This window comes from Coenobita brevimanus, chromosome 69, assembly GCF_032717465.1.
Source record: "Coenobita brevimanus isolate Jiangsu-jjx chromosome 69, ASM3271746v2, whole genome shotgun sequence".
In the NCBI taxonomy this organism is placed as follows: Eukaryota; Metazoa; Arthropoda; class Malacostraca; order Decapoda; family Coenobitidae; genus Coenobita; species Coenobita brevimanus.
The window spans coordinates 24,416,088-24,433,730 of record NC_137022.1 but is presented as its reverse complement, the minus strand read 5'-3'; the positions used below and the strand labels follow the sequence as shown (position 1 = coordinate 24,433,730).

At 43.8% G+C, this 17,643-nt stretch overlaps 1 protein-coding gene across 1 annotated transcript; it reads right to left on the bottom strand.

The window, feature by feature from the left end:
* LOC145406008 (uncharacterized) lies at positions 1 to 17,170 on the bottom strand. Its single transcript, XM_080277195.1, has 9 exons — positions 16,874 to 17,170; positions 13,938 to 14,111; positions 13,401 to 13,634; positions 12,592 to 12,780; positions 7,686 to 7,860; positions 6,268 to 6,502; positions 4,097 to 4,259; positions 1,418 to 2,313; positions 1 to 1,252 (listed from the first exon to the last, which is right to left on the bottom strand). The coding sequence occupies exons 1-9, from the start codon at positions 17,168 to 17,170 to the stop codon at positions 1 to 3; spliced, it is 3,615 nt and encodes a 1,204-aa protein (XP_080133321.1).
* Positions 17,171 to 17,643: the final 473 nt, after the last annotated feature.

The following is a 17,643-nucleotide window of genomic DNA, read 5'->3' as shown; positions in this document are numbered from 1 at the left end:
TCACCTGTACTGAACTCGTACCGGTGAGGGTGCAGTGATGCCACGTGGAGGTAACTTTGGGGGGTTGCAAGAACTGGATGAATGTTCTGAGGAAACAGGGATGGAAAAATTAGCAAGCACTGCTTTGGGAGGGAGGATGAGAGCAGGAGATTGTTTAACTGGGGTAGGTGGTGGACGCGGGGAGGAAGCATGGCCATGGAAGGGTCGAGAGGTGCGGTGTGAGTGCTCCTGCTGAATATTAGCCAATGTACTCTCTCTCAGGGGCGACACTACTGCTACCTTGGGGTCAATTTTGTGACTAGGGCGTACCTGAAAACTCTTTTGGCGTGCCCTAAGCAGTTCCCTTGGTGTGAGTGTGGTGCGATGGTGTGCCACGCTGATGGACTGAGTACGCCTGGGCGTGGCACGTCGCTGCTCTGCTGAGCCTGGCCGGCCACGAAGGGGAAGGTTTTGAGGTGTGCCACAGCGAGCACGAGTCTGCCTTCGCTGGGGCGTGGTGCACTGCAAGTTGTTAAACAGCTGTACATTAGCCTTCACTTTACGTTGTTTCATCAAAGCAGCCAGTGATGGACGCCCCATATTCTCTGATGATGTCCCAGCCTCACACTCCTCTAAGTATTCAGTAAAGTCAGATGCTGGCAGCCAGTTCTCCTCACTCCCTTCTCCACTGAAGTTATGACTATTTGCAACTGTGGTGGGCTCAATATCATGTAAATTTTCCCTCTCCCCAACAGGTTGGGCTTCACAAGGGATGACTTCTATTCCAACAGCACTCTTTTTCTGACCAGTACAGGGAGATGCTGGAGAGAGTGACAGCAAGGGTAGGCGGGAAGAAAGAGACAAGAGGCTGGACCTCCTACGAGTAAGAGGGCCTGGTAGCTGCTCAAGAAAGCTGCCTGACATACTAACATCACCACTGCAGCTCATTCCAGACAAGTCTATGCCACATGAAGGTTTGTTAAGTGAATCTACCTCTTTAGAACACTCAGTGGAGATGTCTTTCCTGGATGTTTCCAGCAGGGAGCGCCTGACACACTTTGCTCTCGGTCGTTGTTCACCGGTATGTGTGTGGTCAGATCGCTTGCTGACCAGGACATGTCGGCAAGAGTCATCTAGCTGGTTGGGAGAATCAGTCATGGTGTTGCCAGATACCCTCACTACCAAAGGCAGTCCAGTCTTCACAGAATTTGGTTTGCCCCGTCGCAGTGAGGTGGTGATGGGTGTGTTCATTAGCACTGGCTTCAACCTGGGTGTGTGCTGAGTACCAGGTGTGTGGCGAGATGGACCAGGCGTGTGATGGAATGGGCCAGGTGTGTGATGAGGTGAGGCACTTGTGTGCTGAGGTGGGACACTTGTATTTTGGGGTGAGGCAGGTGTGTGATGAAGTGTGGCATTTGTGTGTTGAGGTGGAGCACATGTTTGCTGAGATGAAGCAGATATATCTTCTGTTGTTAACTGGTTGCCAGACATATTTTGCACCAGCTCTCTTGATCGCCGCCTCATATTTCCAATTCTGCGCTCGCTTGGTGAGCGGATCACCCTGTGCTCTCCGCTGCGTCGGCTGCGAATCTTGAGTTCCTTTCCAAGACGTCTAGACAGATTTTCTGATGGGCTGGCATCCAGATCCCTTGTCTCCACCTTCATTCGTTCATAAGCACTCTGGATCATGTCAGAGCAACTCATGTTCTGAACAGAGACAGGGTTGGCAGAATCGGAGAAGTATGTGTCCTGCAGATGCTGCACCTCTCTCTTCTCTAACTCCTCTTCCATGGAGCGAACCGCCTGCTTGATGTTGTCATACTGCTCCTCTAGTGTGTCTATGGAGGCAGTGAGGCCTGAGGCGGTGACTGCAGTGTCACGTAGGTTGCACTCAGCACCATCTGGAACACCACGTGGTCCCAGTGTACACACATCAGCACCATCAGGCTCATTCTGGATCATACGTCGCCCGCCACTCCTCCTCCTTGTTACCCGTCCTTCATCCTCAAAGCTGTTAGCTCTCTTTACCCCAATCCCTAGTGGGACATCACAGCTGCGACGCTTGGGTGGGAGTCTCGGAGCTGGTGAAACTGGGGTGGTGATCTGTGACCGCGTCTTACTGAGAGTGCGGACAACTCTCTCACCACTGCAACCACCATCGTCACTCTCATCCATCTCTACTCTCATGCTTAGAGGTAGGTTCTGGGTGGAGGTGGGGATGGGGCAACATGGTAGGTGCGGCGAGGGGTGGCCCACGATGGCATCCCGGCCAAGGGTGACCGCCCGCCCTCCACCACCACCAGGGGACCCACCCACCTTCTGGCTCCTCCTCTTCTGTTCAAGAAAAATCTTTATATAAGTACAATTATACTCCCAACTTCACCAAACAACAAATGTTATTTCCAAATATTCTTACCTGTGTTCATATGGAATCTGACAGATCTACTCAGAAAAAAATATGAAATTCAGTTTCTCCTGTAAAAGTATGTAAACCACAGTACAACATATCATATTCACTGTTTTTAGCTACGACATTTTGAGATATAATGAGATCATCAGCAAAATTGGCAAGGAATAAAGTTTTGTCTCTCACTCACATTTCTCTACATCATTCTTGCTATGAGTGGTAGTTGAAGATCATCATCATCCACTAACAATGTAGTGCTGTCTACTTTTTCCTTCACTTTTATCATTCTGTTTCTGTGTCTGCCCTCCTCTCTCCCCACTTCTCTCTTTCCTTTCTGTCACTTTTTATTACACTTCTTTCCACTTCAGGTGACTCCTGTAACCCAAGAAACCATGTACAATGATGGGTGGTAACCATACAACCAGATCATGGGGTGAAGTGGAGCCTACTATGGTGTCCCTGTTAACTGGGTGGAGACACTAATAAGGCAACCACCCAGGAACCCAACCTCCACACTTTTCCATCCGCCTCGCTGTGGTGAGGCGCTGTCAATCACCTGGGAATACCAGTTCACTGCATGGACTGGCCCTGCAGAGGCAGTTGCTTACCTGTGGCTAATAGATCTACTCTGTCAGACATACTGGGGTTGATCAACTACAACTCTTATAAATGTTTTGAAAAATACTCTACATATTAACAATACAATCTGGTAACTTTAATCTGCATTAGTTTTCATACAGTGCATTTTTTGCTACTATGATATTTCAACCGAGAAATGCCTTTCATTATGAAGTGAATCAATAATTAAGTTCTTACTGCACCATACCATAAACGAGAGATGTGAGACCAAACTGAATTGACAGTAAGGAAACAAATACATGCAATAAGAATTATTAACTCATTCCCACCACCCTACAGCATAAATAAAAGTAATATAAACTGTGTGTGAGTCAAGCTGCTTCATAACAACATGCAGGTGATGTCAACCTGAAATGAGAAGTACAGATGGCAGTGTTATAGCCACTGTGCAGGAGCAGCTGCAGTTTACAGAAAGTCCTTGTTATAATACCAAGAGAGTACAGTATTTTGAAAACTGAGTATGTAAAGGCAAAGGCAGGCCTAAAATTAGTGGCTCTTAGTTTTAAAACACAAGGATGGGAAATCGTTTGGTTGCAAACCACTGTGCATAATGCAATTAGCAACGGGTTACAAAGGTCAAACTTCTTTTATTTCCATCATGTACTTCAACAATTATCTTAAAAAAGGGGGCTTATTTTTCCCAAAAGATACTCAGTTTTCACAGTATGACTGCAAACCACCTTTACTGATAACCTTTCTTGTTTTTCTTTTTTTTAATTAACCCCCTTCACCATAAGGATGCTCTTTACACCAAAAGATGATTATATTTTGCCTGGGAGAGAATTTCTGGGATGGAGTAGTTCAATATAACCTTCAATAGCCAGTTCACAACAAGGGGTCTCTCATAAACTGAATAAAACAGTCTGAAGAGACAGAACAGTACTGTAATAACAATAATAATAATAATGATAATAATAAAAACCTATCTTAGCAAAGAGGTTACACCCACATTAAAATAACAGTAAAATTGACCATACAAGACCCACTGAAACATCATAACATTATTCTGCTGCACATCCTTGGCTTACAGTAAGGACTGCCTGTATTAGTGCATAAAGCAGAAGTACTCACAGCACGGGAAACTGAGGCGCACAGAGGGGGAAGGAGGGAAGCAGGCAAGACAGCAGCAGAAGCAGTGGAAGAGAAACTAGACTTGCCAACCTCTATATCCAATCTGGCTCTCTTGCTAGATGGGGAGGACGTCAAGGTGGGGATCACACTCCCGCCCTGCTCCCTGTAATGACAATAGTACCATCACTCCTGAACCATACTCTGTCCAGTTCGATACTTATCTATGATATCTAAGCAAGCTATGTCAGTATTAAAAAAGCAATGAATAATTACATAAGAGGCCTCTGAGGCGCAATAGGTAGGATATGCTGCTCAGGAAGCGGTGCTAGAAAGCCTCATAGTTGCACAAGAATATTACCACATGATATAATATTTAAATGTTGCAACCTCTGTAAACACACAGCAAGAGAGATAAACAGTATAATCAGTATACTGAAGCATGGTTGTTAAAGACAGCTCAAAGAGCACAATTGGTACTGACTGGATTCCTCAAAATCTTTTTCTGTTAATGAACTTAAACTTTCACAACTCCCTCTCTACTTCAAGCACTGATAGAGGCTGACAGAGCATAGTAGAAAAATTGACATAAGGAGATGATTATATGGTTCTTACTCTACACAGTTATATTCTCACTACACTTACCTATCCAGAAATACTAGCCTAACAGGAGTCAAACCACATGCAGACCAACCTCCACCACAAGAGATCATCATTATTACTATAATTCACCGCATATCATGAGAGTGTAGTAGTAAAAATAAGACAAAGAAAATCAGGAAGTAGAAGTTATTGACCATGACAACTGCAATGGGTTATACAGTGTACATCCACTCATGCACCATTAACATTCAAATTTTCACAACTCTAAGCTCCATCCCACAAGTAAGCCATTCTTTTAACTCCAAACCTGAACATTCAGAACCGTAACTAAGTAATTCTGAGCATAAAGATTAAAAGTATTATGTAAAAATATACTGATGATCTGAAAGTAAACAAATGCTCATAAACAGCCTTCTTTAAAATCTGAGATGCATACTCTGACTTCAGGCACTGAAAAATAAATTATGCAATTACCAATAATTTCTATGACATAAGTTGATTAGGGCTTAACACAGCTTTTCAGTACAGTCCAACATTTCTCTGTGGCTAATTATGCTACAATTTGCTTCAGATGCCCTAAACACACAGAAAGCACAAGACCCATTTATTTTTATTCCCAACTAGGGATGAAAAAGTAACACCAACATTACCTGGTACTAAAACATTCCTGTAATACTGGACATTAAAACACCTGCATAACCAAAAAATATTAACAATTCTAAATTATTCTTCTCTGGCCATCATCAAGCTAAGTTCATGGTACATCCCCACCCACCCACCCAACCAACCCTACTCCCACAACCCAACCCACACCCACAAAAATTACAACAATTCAGTGCACAAAACACAAATTCCATGCTAAAGGAGTCAAGATTAAAAATACACTGACCCACTGGTTAATGCTTACTGTATAGCCGGTACCGAACATGATGCATGATAATGGAACTGTGTGATAACAAAAGCACAGAACCTATGGGATTAATCCAAACTGGTACCAGACATCCCACATGCAAGCCCAAATTTTCCCATTTACAACAATTTAGACCCACTAAATACATGCATACTGTTGTGATGAGTAGCAAACACATATACGCAAGGCTGGGTTAACAGAAAAGAAGAAAAGGACACAAAAAGGAAGAAATACCTACCACAGAGAGACCTGAGATGGGCTTGCAGTAAGAGATTCTGAGGCTAAGGGGCGGAGTTAGTGGTTACCACTACTTGGGAACAACTCTTCGAGTAGGGCCTTATCTTTGAATCTCTCAAAGCCATTAGAAACCACAAACACTGAACCATCATTTTCGGCAGAAACCAATTCAAATGTCTGATAATGATGTTCATAAGACGAAAAATGTGTGATAACAACAGGAATGCAGAATTTCATCCTGCAGCGATACTGGAAATTGCTACAACCAAGGGATCACTGTATTGAGAAGCCAGATTACTGGTACATTTTTGGGAAAAAAAAAAAAAAAAAAAAAAAATCACCATCATAATCCAGACCTCCTTTCCCACCCTAGGGCAGGGTGAGGAAAAAAAAAAAAAAAAAAAAAAAAAAAAAAAAAAATCACCTTGCAAACTCAAGGCCCAAATCAAAGGCATCTGCACTCTTGCGTTTCCTGGGTGAGGTGGCAGGTGTGGTGGATGCAAGGTCTGGCATAGGGGAGAGCGTGACACCAGGGTGAAGACGAAGGGAGGTGTGGAGGTCTTCAGCGCTGCCAGACACACGCACTGGGGACGAGGCTGAGGATGATGATGCCTCGCCCCGGGAGTGCCCAACCACTCGCCGCAACCCAGTCATCAGTCCTGCCAAGAATTAGCAAAACCATGCATCTTCATCACCTTTATTTTAACTTTAATTCCCTGAATGTTTATCAACTTTAACCTGAATCTTTATTGTCTTTATTTCAATCTTTTATTCCCTACATATTCATTACCTTTAACCTGCATTTTTATTGTCTTTACTTCCTTCAACCTTCACTCCCTCCATCTTCATCACCAATATTTTTATTTCAGCCTTTATTCCCTGCATCATCATCATCTTTATTTCATCCTTTATTTCCTGTATCTTCATCTTTTTTTTTTTTTTCACTCTTCCCAGTAACTTCATTATTTTTATTTCAGTCTGTATTCTCTTCATCTTTCTCATCTTTATTTCAAATTTTGTTCTCGGCATTTTTATCATCTTTACTTCAGCCTACATTTCCTGCATTGTCACCATCTTTATTTCAACCTTCATTCCACGTGCATAAAAAAAAAAAAAAAAAAAAAAAAAATCCATGTAGATGTTTTCTATGGACTGGAAGCTGAATAAAGTGCCAAAACCAGCAATTACACTCCAACAGTTGCTGGAAGGTGCTGGGAGATAACTCTAAAATGAGTAATAAGATAGGTGAAAGTGTAAGTCTCAGCTTGGACTGTAACTCCATTTACTTATGGTTGAGTTTCTTGTTTGAGTGTTTTGTGGCTAATTACCATGCTTGTAGCCAAACTTGATGCTCATGGTAGTACATCCCAGGGTTGGACAATGGTAGCCACCCATGTCCATAATTCCTTGGGAAGTGGCCACAAACAAACTGCTTCCATATTTAACCCTATGTTCCTTCAGCAGGTAGTCCCTCACTTCATTTCTAACCACTTTCATTCATATTCACCCAATCCCACCACCTTTTCCTCAGTCTCCCTCCCCCTTTTCTTCCTCCATCTCATACATATACACTCTCCTGGTTAATCTTTTTCCCCACAAAGGAAAAAAAGGTGGTGGATGTAGTCAGAGAGTAGGTGGAGTGGAGGGAATCCCATTTATACTGCCAAGAAACAGAAGGTATCACAGTTATACCATAGTTCATTTGCCTTACCCTGGCAGAGATTTTTGCCCTGCAGCTTCTTTCCCATAGTTCAGTGGCATGCAAGCTTGAAGAGACATGGCACCATAGCTCCTAACAATAACTAAAGATAAACACCAAGCAAAATTTTAAAGACCACTAACTCTGTATGGAAGCGCTGCGGCGTTTCTTCCTGGTGTGGGGGAGGTGGGTATGGTCAGTGGAGTGTGTGTTGGGATGGAGGAGGTCCTCAGTGGAGCGGGTGCGAAGGCGAAGCTGAAGCGCTTCACATACAGCGCTGGGTGGTCTGCAAACCATGTCACCACACTCCAGCAACATCTGCATCATGACATGCATTACATAACCACACTACCATGTCAAAGATTCTATGGAGCTATCATAACAATAGACAGGCCCAATTCATACCCTGTGTGGTACAGCAGCTTTAGATTCATATATCCAGTAGCTAACATACAGTATATACTGATAAATGGTGCTGGAGAGGGATGACTATACTCACTGCCATCATACGAACAAATAGCTATGCTATTGGGTTAAACAAATATTCTTCAATTTCCTCCCAATCCCCTGAAGGGAAATGGTAGGATGAAGGGCATTTTCAGCCTGTAATCCACTGGGTTCACATCCACATGAGCCAACGGCAACAACAAAAGTACTGAAACAGAACAACATTTCGAAACACTAAACAGTACACCCATCACAAACATCAACACCGCTGTGCACACTTTCAATACAATCATACAAAATGCAGACAAAAGACACATCCCTAGAGGCAACAGAAAGAGAGACAACCCCAATTTCACACCAGAAATTCAAGGCCTCATCAGACAACGGGACACACTGCGACACTCCCCAACACCCTATACACAAGACACCATACAACAAATACATGAACTCAACACTCAGATAAACAGTAAAATATCAGAACAGCAAACACAAGGGCGTGGGAAGTAATTCCATCTTGTGCAGTGTGTGTGATAAATGGGTGCATAAGAGATGTAGTGGTATCAGAGGTAGACTAAGAGATAATGCTGATTTTATGTGTACGGCGTGCCAGGGTGAGCAGGTGGAGATTGTCAGACGTGAAAGGATTGAACTTGCTGGTGAATCTCTTGAGTGTGTGGAAGAGTTTTGTTATTTGAGAGACATGTCGTGTGCTGGAGGTGGGGCTGGAGCTAGCTCTGTGGCTAGGGTGAGAAGTGGTTGGAAGAAGTTCAGAGAGCTCTTGCCTCTCATGACATTGAGAGGGCTCTCCCTACGTGCTAAGGGGTCTTTATATGCAGCATATGTTAGGAGTGTAATGCTGTATGGCAGTGAGACCTGGGCAGTGAAGGAGGAAGATATTCGCCGGCTCAGACATACAGAAATGACAATGATTAGGTGGATGTGCAGTGCGTCCCTGCGTCCAAGGCCTGGAGGGGCTGGGTTTACAATGGAAAAGTTGAGAGGTAGGATGGGACTGGAGTGTATTGGTGTTGTGATGAGGAGAGGTAGATTGAGGTGGTTTGGACATGTGGAGAGGATGGAGGATGATAATTGGGTGAGGAAGGTGAGAAGTGTTAATATTGGGGGTGGGGTTATGAGGGGTAGACCGAGAAAGACATGGGACGAGGTCATTAAGAGTGACCTTAGGGTTAAGGGACTGAACAGGGAGGCTGCAATGGATCGTGCAGCGTGGAGAGCCACCATTAGGTGACCAAGGCCGACACATGCAAGCATGTTGGAGCCTTTAAAAACGAAACGAAACGAAACACTAAACTGGAAAAATTACCTCCAAACACTTGACCACAAGACAAACATCAGCAAACTCTACAAAACACTAAACAGCATCACACTTTCCAACAGCAACACCACACAATCACATGCTGCCATCACAACAACAGACACCATACCCTCAAACAAACAACAAGCAAACACTCTCATCAATCACTTTTCACAAGTCAGCCATCTAACTCCCCATCCGGAAGACCGACTTATCATCAGATGTAAGAGACAGTTCCCCACAGACCCAGACTACGCACCTTTCAATTACAACCAGATGAAGTACATCATTAACAACCTCAAGCACTCATCTGCCTGTGGACCAGACAACATAAGCAACATTCACCTTAAACACCTAGGACCACGAGGCATACAAGCACTCACCAACATATCAAACTACAGCTACTCACACAACATAATACCCAACATCTGGAAGCATGGCAATATCATCACTATCCCTAAACCCAACAAAGACCCCACGTTACCCTCCTCACATCGCCCCATCACACTCCTCTGCACCCCCTCTAAAGTCACTGAACGACTGATACTACAACTAGTCACACCTCACATTCCCCTAGCCCAGTCACAACATGGCTTTAGGCCACTACACTCCACAAACACCCTTCTTACAGACCTTACACAGAGAGTTTTCAATGGCATGAATTCAGCTAGGCCACCAAACAGAACACTCCTCGTCACACTAGACATTAGCAAAGCTTTTGATGCCATCCCCCGCCACAACCTCACAAACAAAATACTCAACTCAAACATGCACAATAACACAAAAAGATGGCTGCCAAACTACTTAGCAGGCAGATGTGGACATGTAACATTTGCCGGTCAGTCTTCTAACATCAGAAACTTCACAAACGGCGTCCCCCAAGGATCTGTTTTGTCCCCTACACTCTTTAATCTATACATGCACGACGTACCCACACCCCACACACCACAGATACACATAGCTTCCTATGCAGATGATATAACACTTACATGTACACATCTAAATGGAAACACAGCTGCACACATCATTCAACCTTACCTCAACACACTACACGAATGGTTCACCACAAACAGGCTCAAAATAGCCCCAGCCAAATCTACAGTGACTCTTCTCACAAATTGGACAGCAGAACACAGTCACATCCCACACCTTACCATAAACAACACTCCCCTATCACACACACACACACCCAAAATCCTTGATGTAACATACAATACATCAATGTCATTTAAACAACACATCACAAACATTAAAAATAAAATAACACCAAGACTCAATGCCTTGAGGTCACTTGCCCATACAACATTCGGACACAACAAAGAAACCACCACCACAGTATACAAACAATACATACATTCAGTGATGAATTATGCAAGCCCTGCCTGGGCTTCTAACCTGACCAAAACACACCACAACACTCTACAGACCATACAGAACAAGGCCCTAAAAATAATCACAGGATGCACAGCTACTACACCCACAGACCACCTACATCATGAAACCAAAGTCCTCAAAGTCAAGGATCATCTAGACATGAGAGGCACCCAGTTTCTTGCTGCAGCCTCCACAAACCCACAACATCCACTACAGTACATGGCAGCACATCCACCCAAACCAAGGAACATCAAAACAACACCCAGCACACGATACCATACACAAATACTGTCATCTCTCCCCCCTCGCTCACCTCAGACCAGCTTCCAGAAGCATATCCACACTCAGATCACTTGCCACTCCATTCAGTTACTTAAAGACAACACACAGCTGCATGCACAGCCTCCTGACATCCACCCTTCTGAATCCTATCTTCCTCGTGAGGACAGGGTCCAGCTGGCCAGGCTGAGATGTGGGAACCATCCAGCCCTCTTAAGCTACCAGAAGAGGCTGGATGACTCCGTCGCTGATGTCTGTCCAGGATGCAACACAGCACCCCATACTATTAAGCACATTATGGAAGACTGCATTGCACATAATCACCTACGCCAACAACACAACATACACTCTTTGAGAGCTCTGTGGGAAAGCCCGGTCTCGGCCATTGCCTTCCTAAGGGACTCGGGGCTGTTAGCCAGACTGCCTAGGGAACAACTACTACTACTACTACTACAAAAGTACTGTACAATACTGTATATACCCCAGTTGCTCTTGTTGTTGTTGATCAACCTCACTGTCTGACTGAGCAGACCTATCAACTGCAGGCAAGCAACTGGCCTTGCATGGCCATCCCATGCAGTCATTATTATTATTTTTTTTATGCAAGGAAGAAGGAACAAAAGGCCAGGAGCCTGTAAAAAAAAGATAAATATATAAATAAATAAATAACAGTGAGCCAAATTCAAGATCTGTTCATTTCAAGATGCCTGGACACATTGCGTTTGAAAGACTGGAGATCACAGGCAAAAGGAAATACAGAGGGAGATCATTCCAGGGTTGACCTATTGCATACATGAAGGACTGGGAGTAACGGACAACTCTTTCATTAGAGAGCTGGACAGAAAAGGGATGAGAGATTGTTGCTAGACGGGTGCTACACACCTGCCAAGTAGACAGATCAGAGAAGCAGTGACCATTGACGTAGCAGTAGAAAAGAGATAAAGATGCAACAGTGTGGTGAAGAGACAGATGTTTAAGTGAGCAAGTAAGAGGAGGAGATTTAATGAGATAAAAAGACTTTGACTGCACCTTGCTGAGCTGTATGTGGGGAACCTCCCCACACGTGAAAGTTGTACTCAACATGGGCAAATAAAACATGTGTATAAAGTCAACAACTGTGCAGGGGTAAAGAAGGAAGAGAGTCAGCTTAACACACCTAATCTCTTGGAAGCAGATTTTACAAGAGGGGTAATACATTCTTTCCAAGAAAAATCTGATATTTTCTAGCAGCTGACAGTGCCCTGCTGTGGTGAGGCACAGGGAATAGTGTGGAGGTTTGGTTCCTGGATTGATGCTGCATTTGTGTCTCTTCACCCAGTTTGCAGGGACACCATTGCAGACTCCACTTCATCCCATAATTTGGTTGTATGGTTACCACTCTGCATTGTAAATGGTTCCCTGGGTTGGAAACCATTAAGCTTGTCACTCAAAGTACAGCCACCTGAGGTGGAAGGAGTAATAAAAAGTGACAGGAAGGAAAGGTAGCAGCAGGAAGAGAGGAGGTCATAGAGATCGATTAAGAAAGAGGAACTCTGGAAGAAACAGGCTGCACTACCACTTCAAGTGAGTGGATGATGGTTACCACACCTACCACCTGACCCACCACAATAAATCTTAAAAATACTTATTCTGACCTGCATGATCTCAATGTTGGTGGTAAGGGTGGTGTCTGGGGATGTGTGTGCGAGGTCATGGCCGGTGGACTTGCGGCGTGAAGAGGGTGAGGAGAGGGTCGACGACAATAGGTTGGGGGCCAGCACGATGGACAGGTTATGTGCATCCATAAGGTTACTCTCACTTGCATCAATAACATCCGAGAAAAACTGCATTAAGAGTAAAGAGTAGAAATCAGTGACACTGGATAAAAAGTGCAATCAAGAAAACAAAAACCAGACATCACATAGGAGAATCAATAACTTGAGAAATACTGCAATCTAGGTAACTGAAAAGAATCACAGTGATCACACAAAAAAAAAAAATTAATAAAAGAATACATGTACTGTATTGGGCAAATGGATGCAATACAGGTATTATCAAATGGTTCACATTACCTGTACATTTATATAATTCAGCACATGTCTTCTATCTGAAGCAGAATTAAAAAGCATAACAAAAGCACACAACGGATGTTTTTATCTTCAGGAGTTAACTCTAATGTGGTATAAAACAGTTTTTCCTCTTTTCCTTTCTTCCATGATAATTAAAGAAAGCAAGGGAAATATCTAAACAATTTCCCTAAATAAAATATAGGCACTGTTATCTAAACAATTTCCCTAAATAAAATATAGGCACTGTCATGAGTTACAAGGAATGTCTTTGCACACTGGAAAGTAGCAATCCTTCAAAATTTCACTGTATTTCTCTTACACACTTTGCTAAATCATACTCTGGGGGATTTCTTACTTCAGTTATATACAAGCTCATTGGAAACTGGGCAACCTACATCCATGAGGTAGATAAGCATGTGTCTTTGTGTTCGCGGGAGGAGCAGTGTACACAAAACAACAGCCTCCAGCCTGTCCTCCTCCCGGGGCAGAGCCAGGCAGCGGGCTAGTTTGGTGTGGATGTCTGGAGGCAAGAGGGGGTCCGGGAGGCAACGCAGGTACTGCTTCAGGAGGCAGGCTGCATCCACAACATGTATGTTGCTTGGAAGACTGCTGCCACTATCGATCAGTCGCTATCAAAAGAACACAAACACACACACACACCATCAGTTAAGTTTATATTAACTACCCAATTAATTCTCACTTGGAAGGTGTTTCCAATAATGAACATCATTACTTACGATACATGGTATAATGGTACTGTACAGTCACACTAAGAAGTTTGCCAACATTTCCCTATCAGCTGTGGCAATGAAAGGTGTTACATATCTGTACATGAGACAGACAGCAATACAAAATACACAACTGAATGAGATGGATGGATACCCTCTGATGTTCAGGAAGGAATGAGAAATGTTCTTACAAATGGAACCAACCTTAATGTCTGCCTGTCGCTGTGAAGAGCCAGCCTTACGGAAGATGCCCTCGGTGGTGATGGAACGGCGTATGTGACCACACACATCCACCAGGAACTCAGGCACGGTCACCTCCAAACTTTCCTCCACCACCACCACCGTCCCCGCCTGCTCACTCACACACCGACCAAACACCTATACCAGGTACCAAGGCCAGAGAAAACACACTGCTGAGGACATGTCAACATTTTTGAGCTATTGAAAAAGAAATAAAAAATAGTTAGTTGTTGAGTACAATACACTTGTGAGCCATTCTGTTCACTTTCTAGTCCTACTCAAGGGTGATGTGCCAATGGAATGCCTCTTTGTGGTGGCTCCACCTCCCACAGATCTCCTGAGAGTCAAACTATCTCGACTATCCTGGCCTGGAGGAGTGTGCTGTCCCAGCACTGCTGTAGTCATGGGGTGCCTCACCCACCGGGCATGAAACAGCCAGGGTGCCAGTCTCCTCACCGGACCTCTGGTGAGGGTCGTCGGTTTCCCCCCGCTGTTCTGGTGTTCCACCTCAGTGACACTGTCAGCAACCCAACAATAACTCATGGGTACAGGGAGGTCACAGCCTGTATATCGCACCAAAGACCTGTTGTTCAGTGGTGGTAGGCTAGTTCAAAGATCTGCTTGATTATACAAGCACTGTACTCTGTTCACTTCACCATGGCATAAAACTGGTATCTCTACATCTTGAAAGCTCAGCCGTAACAAGAGAACACTAGAATATTGTGCTAGTCACAAAGAAGTACTATGGAATGGATGCAACGCCACAGTACTGTCTGTTCTGTCACTGAGTTATAGGTTATCGGCTTCAAAAGGACAAACATTTCTGCCTAGTTAAAATGAAGGAGCTACAGTATACTCTCAACTATCCATTGTTGCAATATCTGGCCCAAAGCAATATCCGGCGCTGCTGGCTCAGTTCTGTTAAATATCCGGGGAAATTATGCAATATCAGGGGCTGAAACAGGACGTAACTGGTCATTCTAAGCAATCTCCGACATTGAGGCACATCAACCGGTTTGTCATTGGTAGCTAACCAGCGTCACCGTACTGTATCATTATTCTACTGTATTTTATACTTAGTTTTCATATTTTACTCATGGGAAAGTTTTTAGGACAGAGGGTCAAGACAGATAGTAACACAATATCCGGCTCAACAACAAATGTTGAGCCGATTGGGGGGGGAGGAGAATGCAATATCCGGCGTTTCACATAATTTGACATACCCTGGAGTTTCACGTCACTTGATGTACCATAGGGCTTGGCTGATATATAACAGTTAATTGTGAGTTTACTGTATTCGTGTAATACTGTTACTCATGCAGTCTACAAAGGCTTCAAGTTATCCACAGAAAGCATTTGTTTTTTGTAAAACCCTGGGTGTAGTTTCCTTCCAGCCAAGAATACCGGTAGTGACAAAGTGTGAGCAGGAACACTGGGTGGCTATTTGCTATATACCAGGGTAAAACAAAGTATGGAGAAACAAACTGCAGCTAAGCCAAGAAAAGAATACTGTGCATTCAACTGCCTTTGCCACAGTCACCCTAAACATGATAATCACATCAATTATAAGGGCTCCAACATGCTTGCATGCATCAGCCTCTGTCACCTAATGGCAGCTCTCAATGCTTCTCAGTCTCTGGCAGCCTCCCCATTCAGTTCCTTATCCTTGAGGCAAAACTATGACCTCACCCCAGGTCTTTTTTGGTCTGCCTCTTGCAACCCCAGCCCTGACATTCAAAATTCTCACCTTCCACACTCAATATATGCCCAAACCATCTCAACCTACCCCTCCTGATCACAGCATCAACACTCCAGTCCCACCCTTCCTCTCAACTCTTCAATTGTAATCCTAGCCCCAACAGGCCTCACATTCAAGGATGCACTACTGTACTGTACGAATATTGTACCGTACATCTAATCATCGTCATTTCTGTACGTTTGAACCTAAGGTTCTTTTATTATTATTTTTTTTTTTTACATAGAAATACAGTATTGTACAATGTTTTTGTTGTTGCCCGTGGCTCACTTAGTGAACTGCAGGCTGAAGCTACCCTTCTTCATCCTACCATCTCCCTTAAGAGAACTGGGAGGAAATTGAGGAATATAGTGGACTGGGAAATAGCTTAAATAACAAGATGACAAACAAACTGTGGATTAATAAATAAATAAAATGTTGTTACACCATACCAGACTGGTCAAAACCGTGTGGCTAACAACTGTACCCTAGGTTACAGTTTTGTACCAGACAATGAAATATTGGTTTTGTAAACTTACAAAGTTCCTTGGCATATCTTTTTTAAATTTATTTCAACATGTGGCATACCGGTACTTATTTCTGCTCGCATGATATTTACACAAATTATCTGGATACCAGTACTGAAACTACTGTAGTTATCAGTAAATATGATACGGTACTGTACCAGTACACTACAGGAGAATAAAGTACAAAATGATACCCTTGTTTTCTTTATTAAGGTCCCAGAATCCTTGCATTCGTTAGCATAGGTCACCTAGTGGCAGTTCTCTATGCTTCTTGATCTCTGGCAGCCTCCCTATTCAGTCCCTTATCCCTAAGGTCAAACTCTACGACTTCATTCACAGCCTTTTTCAATCTGGCTCTCACAACCTTATCCCCCAGTGTTCATACTGTACTTCACATTTTCCACACCCAGCTGTCATCCATCCTCTGCACATGCCAAAGCCATCTCAATTTGCCCCCTGTTCATCACAGCACCAATACACCAATCCCAACCTTCCATTCAACTCTTCAATTGCAAGCCTAGCCAGGATAATTCAAATATTTCTCATTCTCATATATACATCACACTTATTAGCCTGTTTGTCAGTGCTATGTTATGTTACCCCTAACCCACCCACCCTCCATCCACACTGCCCCTCACCCTTTTCTTGTTCTCCTTGTTCAGCTGCTGTTGTCTCCTGTATTCTGCCCGCCTCTTGGAACTGGCAAAGGGGGACTTGGGCGTGTGTTTCCTGTCACTGTGTGGCCGCGAGCTGGGGCTGTTGGGGCTCCTCCTCCCCTTGCCACGACCCTTGTTAAACTTCCCCATGTTATTGCCAGCTCCACTGAGAAATTTGTGACCATGTTGGGGTTTCTTCCCGTTGTTGCCCTCCTCAACCCCTAGACGAATTAATTCTTCTAGTACCACGTCCCTCATGTCCTCCTGCTCGTCCTCCATGGTCCCAACGAAAAAGGACGTAGATAAATGGTGTAAACAGGATGTCAAAGTAAGCAGGCGGGGAAGGTTTAAAGCACAACAAAACGCTCACTTTAAATCTCGAGCTCAGCCAATCAGACGCCCCGCCACTGGACACTCTCGCGCCAGGGACTCATCTAGTTTCCCTGTTTATTTTCTTCCCTTGTAATGAACGATACACTTAATAATACAATTTAACACATACAGTAAACGGTTTATGGATATTATGCTGTCTCTCTCGTAACTTTCGATGTCTGTAAACGTACAAAGTTTAGCATGGTTATTGGTGCCTGTCAAAACTTTTTTTTTTTTTTTTTTGTCCAAGGAATGTCACATCTCTGCACAAATATAGAATATCGTCATTGCTCCATTTAAGCATGCTGTTACATACCCTACATATCCTTTGCTGTTAATGATGATGGTATTTACCGAGAGAAATGTTGTCCTGTGAACAA